Source organism: Neopelma chrysocephalum, unplaced genomic scaffold (assembly GCF_003984885.1).
Source record: "Neopelma chrysocephalum unplaced genomic scaffold, ASM398488v2 Primary Assembly neopelma1_25, whole genome shotgun sequence".
NCBI classification, from domain to species: Eukaryota; Metazoa; Chordata; class Aves; order Passeriformes; family Pipridae; genus Neopelma; species Neopelma chrysocephalum.
This window is the reverse complement of record NW_020897694.1, coordinates 36712970-36721738: the sequence shown is the minus strand read 5'-3', so window position 1 is coordinate 36721738 and position 8769 is coordinate 36712970. Positions and strand designations below refer to the sequence as shown.

Genomic DNA, 8769 nt, shown 5'->3' with positions numbered 1-8769 from the left:
GGGGAAGGGAAGGGAAGGGAAGGGAAGGGAAGGGAAGGGAAGGGAAGGGAAGGGAAGGGAAGGGAAGGGAAGGGAAAATGATAGCCTCAGTTTCATATTGTTTCCAGCTAGATAAATGAAGTCTCTCTATCCTCACATGATTTGGGTTTGATGCCACTTAACCTCCTCCCCAGGGAACAATCTCAAAGTAAGAAACAAAAACTGTGACACTCTAAATGGCCTAAAGACTCTTCACACGTGCATATTTTGACTAGAAATCTTGAAAAGACAAAATTTAAAGGAAAATAATGTCAGATTAGAAGAAAGGTTGAATTTACTGCAATTTATAATTTTTATATAATGTATTATATAATTGGGTCTGTAAAGATAATTTCTTTAATTTAGAGCAGAAAACTTTATCATACTTTTATTATCAATAATTTAGTTTCCATGGAAATTGGTGATGAAAATTTTCAGCATGCTCCACTTCCACTTATCTTTTAGAAACTAATAGAAAGTTTCCATAGTAATAAGTGGTGTAGTAATAAAAAGGTCCTAGAAGTTGTTGACAATTGGTTAATATTAAGTCCTGTCAGGTCTGTTTACAGTGAGTGTGTAACACATGAAAGTCACCTTTCAGTTTTCAAGAGAATTTGGGAAACAACTAAAGACACCAGCTCTCCAAAGCTGTTCCATCAAAGCATTAGTTCAAAAACAAAAAATAGACCAATATAATTTGCATTTTATGGTTTTCTCTGGTCTTTCTTCTTCATTTAGTTAATTCCAGAAGGTTATTAAGAAGATTAAAGCAGGTATTTGCAGGTAAAAGAGTCAAGTTCATTAGGATAATAATTACTCCCCAGCTACTATCTAATCTTAAATTGCTGCTGGGGACATGTGACCTTGAGGCTGTCACACAGCCTGGTCTCCAGGAGGCTCATTGCTAATATTTCTGGGGGACAGACAAAGCAAAACAAAATATTTCATGTGAGAAAATACACAGAACTGCTTTTTCCTAATGCCAGTGTATGAAATTTGACTGTTCAGTGGAAGATAAGGAAAAGAGGGTTCATTCTCCTCAGTAAGCAAACCTCACTGAACCTACCATATAGCTTTAATTACAGAATCTGTTTTTTCTCTGTACTCCTTTTCTTGTAGACTTTAACCTATTCCTAAGATTTGTGGTTCTTCGTAAATGATACCAAGGCATGAATCTATGCTGACTTACAAATAAAGCAAGTTATCCTCAGCAAATGACTTTGCAAGGTTTTTTTCCCCTTTTCTAGTTCCTATAGTGTCTGTATGATTTAACTGAGTTGGCATCAAAATAGAAATTTTGGAAATATGACATAATTTCCATTTTTTTTGTAACGCGCTTCTTCGGAATAAACTGTTTTGTATAACAATCTGCCCTGTGTCATACAAGTAAGTGCTGCTCAGCTAAGTTACATTGCAGTGTTTATGCCAGTAAATGGAGTACTGTCATTCTTTACATGGTAGGAAAGCCTGAATCAGCTTAGGATGCTTTTATTCACTCAAAAATAGGGGTGGATTGATATTTGGTGTCATTTAGCAACTCTGAGAATGTCTTTTTTGGAGAGGATGTTACTGTGTGGTGGTGTACCACTGGGCGGCTCTTAGAGCCAGAAGAGGAAGAAAGAGCATGACATTGTCACCCATGGGGGACTCACCAGGGACTGCTCTGTGCTCCAGCTGTCTATATACAATTATTGCACATGCCATCCTCATCAGAAGCATTGGAAAAAAAAAATTTCAAGTGACTGCCTTAACCACCAACACAGGCAGTCTTGGTAACTTTTTCTTACCACCCAGATGATTCTTAATGACCACTGTAGTTAGTTTTACTCTAAATACAGTGGATCAAGTTTAATATCAGTAGCAGAGACTGTCTCCATCCTCCTTCCTAGCACCCATACATCCCAGTTGTAAAAGCCTTCCTCAGTGACGCCAGATGGGCAAATTCAGATTCCCTCAAATAAAAAAATAATTTTACTTTGGTCTTCAACGTGTATTAGATTAAACTGTTCTGCTGCATACAAAGAAGAAAGGGTGCCATAAGAGAATATAGTCACTTCACTCATTTTGAGTACAGCATGCTATATAGGTGTTCTCAGTGTTTCTAAAATCAAGCCTTAAAGATGAAGCAGTCAGGGAATATTCCATTTCCTGATGCATACATGTGCTCAGCCCCTGTTGAGAAACAAAATGATCTGTGTATATGCAGGAGCAGAGCTTCAGATGCCTGAAACATTTTGCAGCAAAATCAGGTTGCTCCACCTGTGTTCAGGTTTGAATAAGATCTGCACTGCATTTACCAACGTCACTGTTTCGAAGAGGGCTTTAAACTCCACTAATGTATGATATATGCTAGGACCAGTCCCGTTGCTGTCTGAGCTATTCTGATGTGCTCAGAAACAACTGGGTGCAATTAACAGGACTTGGAGCATTCTTGTTCCATCCACAGACATGGCCCTACTGAGGAGAATAGGAAAAAGTACCAATGGGTAAAAAGTGTAAATTATCCACTTTCTCTCTTTAAGTCAAAGGCATAACTTCTAGATCATAATTCTAATTCCACAGCCTGTTCTTTTGCAACTTTTTAATACCAGGATATTAAACTAAATATAGGAGACAGCTATTGTTGCCTCAAATGTAATACACAAGTTCAACAAAATTCATACCAGTTTTTCCTGCTGGAGAAAAAATGTTCTTGCTGATAAGCAGACTGAAAAGAACCAGGGCATATTTGTATTTAAACAATAAAAAAAATGTATGCTTAATATATCTTGGAGATATTATCTTTTTTAAACACATAGAGTTAAATGAAATGGTTAACAGAGAGAAAGAGAAGGAAATGGTGAGATAAGACACCTGAGATAAATAGTTTTAGAGTCTTTAAAGCAAGTGGGATATCAGAGAGGAGAAAGGCACCTACTGGACTCCATTCAGGTGACAAACGCTTCAGTCATCTCAAGGATGAAGACAGGTAGAGATTTTGAAAATTAAAATGCCCAGAAAATGGATGAGTGGTAGTTGATGCAGAGATGCAATAGCAGGAGCTGACAAACTGCTTGCAACACAGCTGCTGTGAGAAGAGCCCCAAAGATAAGTGGGGGGGGCAGTGGGAACTCACAGTGTTGTGGCCAGCATTCCCCATGTACAGCCCTTTCATCTCTTTTACTAACACACCTATTGAAGCTGAGGAGTGCCTAAATACCATTGTTTTAAAAGGCTTTCTGTCTTTCCACATTTATGCTGTAACAGGATCTTGTCTGAAAGCTCATGTAAATACCATCAGGAGTTGGACCCTGGACATAAACAACAGCTCGGAGAAAAGGAAAGGCAATGCAGTGAGCCAGTCAAAAAAAAGCATGAAACAAGCTCTTTCAGAGTGAGGAAGAGGTATTAATTTTCTGAGGTTTGCAGTTGAAGGAACCAAAAAGACAAGTGTAAGTGATAAATGCATCCTGGGTTTTTCTGTCACAACTATAGGACACAGACAGTTTGCATGTAAATGAAGTAACATTTGTCCCTTAGTTCTACATCAGCCTTACATCTCGGATTCACCAAGAGGAAGGATTTATGATCAATAGGTTGTGGCTGCAAGAAATTACTTTGTTCTTTTTCCTTTCCTCGTCACTCATAAACTGCACTTCTCCCATGAAGCCTTTCAGCAGTGAACTTTATACAGATTTTACAAGTCCAAGTTGTGCTGTACCTCATGTATAGCAGTATCTGAATAGTTTTTATGTGTTTTAGATTCCTGTGATTTAAATTCTGTAAAGATCTTATCTAACGAAACTCCTTAATCTGCCATTAACTTTTAGCACAGGAGCAGTGCTGTTGGTTTCTGAGCAATAAATTTCCTGCTTGAAATTTCTTCCTTAAAAAATATGTGTGTTCTAAGTGTTCTTACCACTTCTGCTTTACAGCTAGAGTTTCAGATTGCTACAATTTTAGCAGAACTAATGAGATATGGGGGGAAATATTAGCAAAAAAAGCCCTGTAAAAGTACTCTTTTCCTATTAAAAGAGAAAACCAACAACAAACAACAAACAAACCCCAAACAAAATCTCTCTTATTCTGGAAGCATTGTTTCTGGATACTTGAGATGACTGCCAAAATAGGTGAGCATTTGTCAGATGTCAATGTTTTTACTGATAGAAACATAGTTATGCAATGTTATTAGTGACATTTCGAATTCCTCTCGAAGGTCTCTGGGGAAATTCCTAGGAGGGGCTGGAGGATGGAGTGTGGCTTCCAGAGGTTGTCCACATTTGGATTTCTCTTTTTTTTCAGAGGGCTCTCTCAGGCATATGACAAAGCAGGGTCTCCCGTATTTCTACCCCTGCTTCCTTAAGTCTCTAAGCAGTACAATTTTCTATTTATTTCCTTGCATGTTGCCAAGAACATTCCTAGGTCTTATACTGATCCTACCAGGGAAATCAGCTGTAGCTCACCCATTCACTTCAGTGAATGCAAGAGCAAGGCGAGTTCTCATGTGTATGTATATACTTCCCTCTTCCAGCAGCTCTAAAATACATGTTTTTGAAAGAGTTATTATAAGATGTAATTTTTATATACATTAAAATCCCTTGTGGGTAATCGAGTGGAGTATCTATAAAATAAATAATGTATCCAGAATCTCCTTAAAGCTGCTGTTGTCCTGTGCCCAATAACCCTACAAGCCACAAGAGCCCAAAGAAGGGAAGACAAGGGGTGGAAGAAACTCACCACAGTTATGCCATCATTTAGCAATGACTCTCCAAAGATCATCATGTAAAGTTGCTCATTAACGGAGGCTTCTTCAAAAACTACCAGCGCTGCCACAGGATCCACCGCTGAAATCATACTGCCAAAGAGCAGATTCTGCAGCAGGTCGAGGTCGGTCAGGCCAAAGGCTTTGATCTGGCAGATTCCATAGAGGGAGAGGCCAATCCCAAATGAGTTTAGCAGAGATCCCAGAACAGACCACCACAGAATGGACCCAAAGTTTTCAAAAAATGGGCGAGTTGGCATGAAATAACCCTCCTCCAGGACAATGGGTGGAAGGAGATACAAGAAGTAAATACTTGAGTTCATCACTGGTGGAGATTTGTGATGCAAAGCAAAGATGATTGCTCCTACCAGTGCTCCAATGGCAATCAGGATGCAGCTTTCAGGCATGAGTCTTGGTAATCGGTGATAGATATGAAAACCTTGAATAAAACATTAGGATATTATTCAAGTTTAAATCAACCTGATGTCAATCAAATGTTTTGCCTGTGCTTGAATACTTTGTCTTCAGACAGCTTTTGTTCTTGGGATTATGAATGTAAAACCAGGCAGCACTGTTCCCCTTGAAACTAAACATTCCCAGACTTGTATCATTAAAGCAGGGCAAGAGTTTGGCCATGAATCTCTTCTCTTCCTGCTTCCCAGCTTTTGATTGTTAAGCAAGCATGCCTGAACCTAAGCTCCACTTCTGGGAAGGCAGAAACTTCTTTGAAAAGATTCTCCACAATTTGGAAAGAAATATTCTTCAAGAATCCTTAATGCCCAACTGCTATTAGGTTGTCTACTCACTATACCAGGAACTGTGTAATCATATTGTGAATGAAAGGTGTCTCTACTAGAAATGTGAGGAATTTTTCAGAATTTACAATAATGAGAATGAAATTTAAAGAAACCCTTAAATCCAATGTCTGTGTCTCTATGCCTGAGGGTAGGTCAGCCTTCATCTTGTAACTCTAGAACATAATGCCATGAGTGTACTTCTGTGACCCTTGAATTATCAATCTTCAAAAGTAAAGGAACAGAAAAATACTTTTATGAAATTTTCAATAATATATTTAGGACACCATTTTTTATTTATTTTTTTTTTACCAAAAGAAATGTTAAGATCATAACTTGACTCATCTCCCTTTTAATTATCATGCTTAAGTCTTCTGTCAGTTTTACAGAATAAGGGGATTGTTTTGCCTTTCAAGAGCTCTAAAGTGTTTCCCAACCTGAAATCTTGAAATCCACAAAGATAATATCTGAATAAAACACTGAAAATGTTTAACAACTTGGAAATCTTCTTCTCTGGGTTACCAGATTATTCAGACTAACTCTTTCTTCCAAGTATGTTTGAAATCAGCAGCTCCACACTTTTAATCAAAAATAATATTATTTGAAAACTCTCAGTAAAGGGAACAGGTTCACTTGGAAGGCATCACACAGTTCTTCTAAAGTATCTATTTCTTGCTCAAAACAAGAATATTGAGTAGATGTGCCATATGGCAAATCCTGCACTTTTATGGATGATGAATAAAGAAATTGGTCAATATGCTTACTGCTAACACACTCTGCTGATGCCATAACAACAAATTTTATTTGTGAAAATTTTGATTATTGTGCTAGCACTGAAGATGTTTATAGGAATTGGATTGAGATCATCAGCTATAATAAAACTGGCAAATCATGGTCAGTGGTAATGACTTCTGTCAGCTGGGTGACTATGATATGAAAAATGTTTTTCTTCAGGCCACCTCCAGATAAATATCCATCCCAGCTACCAGCCTATTCTATAGTAATGTCTGAAAAACCCATGGAAAGATTAAAAAAAAAATATTACATGTGTCAGCTCTTCATATTATTACCATCTTCTTCATTTAATTGACATTGCTGCATTAATTCTGAGTAGTCAAAATAATTTGAGCCCAGCTATGAAAATGTGTAAGACATGATGAGCCATTTGATGTGTTAATTGCAGTCCCTACTGTTCAATGAGTTGCCTTGCTCCATTCAGATACCCACATGGAGCTATAATAGAAGCTGGATGCATTGGTCTGTATTCAGAAGGTACCCATCCTACATCTCTGATGACCTACACCCTCTTATCTCAGTCTCTCTCCTCTGGTATTACTTTCTGAGCAACTTTAAAGAGCAAACATAAAACAAAGGCTCAGAGGGAAATGTTTCCTATTATTCACACAACAGGGGAATTCTTTCCACTTTTGTCCCCCAAATTGAATATGTTGAAATCTCAGTCTGGTGTAACTGATTTCTGCAGCGGTGTTAGGTTGCAAATTATACATCTTGTGATGTATAAACACTGAAAAAGGGATGGACAGCACTGTGTAGGGGAGCTGTGTTGCTACTCAATAACATAGACAACCCAAGAGACATAAGGTCATATGTTTACTTAAGTTAGCTAGAAGCATTCAGAGATGGAATATTGTTACTGCTATAGTAATAAACATACCTATTCTTTTGAGGACAGAAGCTGTAAAATCAATCCCAACTACAAAAATGCATGGAAGGTACTTGGCTACGTGGTATATTTTTAACTTCTTGCTGAGGTAGGAGGACCCAAGACCCATTTTCTACTTACCTATTTTTGCAAGAGAGGCAAGGAGGATCCAAAGAGTAACTTCATAGGGAATTTGCACATAGTCATAGTCCACTGTGAAAACATGTAGCCTCGTATCTTGCAAAGAGTCAACAGTACCCCCAGGATCAGGTTCATGATGAGGCAAGAAGCTCTTGCCCAGGTTGGGCTCATCCACATAAGCAGCAGCAGAACAGGATATCAGACTCAATAGCAACAGCAACCAGTTCAAAAGCTTTGCATGTTCAAGTGCAGCAGAGCCCATGTCTGGGGCTGTGACTATTTTATGACAAATACAGAGTGCATGAAGGTCTGTAACACTCACTTCTGCTGATTCGTGCTGCTCATAGCCACAGCCACTTCTTCCTCGGGGCTGTTTCATTTGCCTGTTAGAGGTCATTTTAAAAGCCCTAATGTGCCTGTCCTGTTCCTTGTGTTACAGACGGACCTGGAGTTTGTATGAAGATACCAGTTCAGCAGGTTCCTCTGACCCAGATAAACCTTGGCCACAGCAACACCCTGTTGAGGAATAAAAAGCTCTTTCCAACTACATTATTTATCCAGCCATTTTGATTTTTTTCCCACCGTCAAAAATATATTAAAAAAAAAAGCAAAAAGCTGCAATGCTGAGTTCAGGCAGCAAGTGCAGCATGAGTGAATAGCATCAGCTGGGAGGGATGCTTGGTGGCAGCTTGGGCAGCCAGGGTAGCCTGCTTCATGCCTTCCTCTCTTGCCCTCGCTTCTCGTCTGCCTCCCCAGCGCAACTGGAACCTCGGGCATCACACTTAGCACTGCTCACTGATCCCGTCGCAACTGGTAACAAAAGTACTCGATGTGTAAATAAAGGGACGGTGGCAGGGCTCGCGGTAGGGACATCTGGTGGGGGACCAGGCAAATTGCGTCCTTTTTCGGAAAGGGATTCTCTCTCTTAAACTCGGGTTTAAATTTAGCACATTTTATCAACAGAAAGAGGAAGGTCTGAGTCACATCACATGCCTAAAACTGAATTTTGAGTTATCTTGTTTGGCCTTTGTTTTATTCAGCAAGGCATTTACTGGGCAGCCACATTATCCTCCTCCAACAAAACCTTCAGCCTTATGGAACTTTTTTTTAAAAGGTCAACATCATCTCTCCTCCACAGCGCCACCAGTCCTTCCACTGAAATCTTTGAACCCAATACAAAATTAGGCAGATAATGCTCAGCCTGCTTGCAGAAGAGTTGTTCTCGTTTTCAGTATATCGGTCCTGTTAACAGCAGTATTTCTTGAAATCCCTTTCCAAAAAGGAATCTGGAAGATGAGCTATTCAATTAGCATTATAAAACAAGGATTTGTGAACTGGAAGGCAAAATGAAGTCAACAGAACAACAAATCAGTGGCTATAGTACTCAGATTTTCTTAACACAGAGCACTGCA

At 39.0% G+C, this 8769-nt stretch overlaps 1 protein-coding gene across 1 annotated transcript in view; it reads right to left on the bottom strand.

Moving 5' to 3' along the window:
* SLC9A4 (solute carrier family 9 member A4) overlaps positions 1-7713 on the bottom strand; it is a 32997-nt gene extending 25284 nt beyond the window's left edge. Inside the window, exons 1-2 of the mRNA XM_027674962.1 lie at positions 7358-7713; positions 4735-5198 (exon numbers count right to left, since the gene is read on the bottom strand). Coding sequence (XP_027530763.1) covers positions 4735-5198; positions 7358-7619 — 726 coding nt within the window. The 5' untranslated portion in view covers positions 7620-7713. The remainder of the gene's footprint in view (positions 1-4734; positions 5199-7357) is intronic.
* Positions 7714-8769: the final 1056 nt, after the last annotated feature.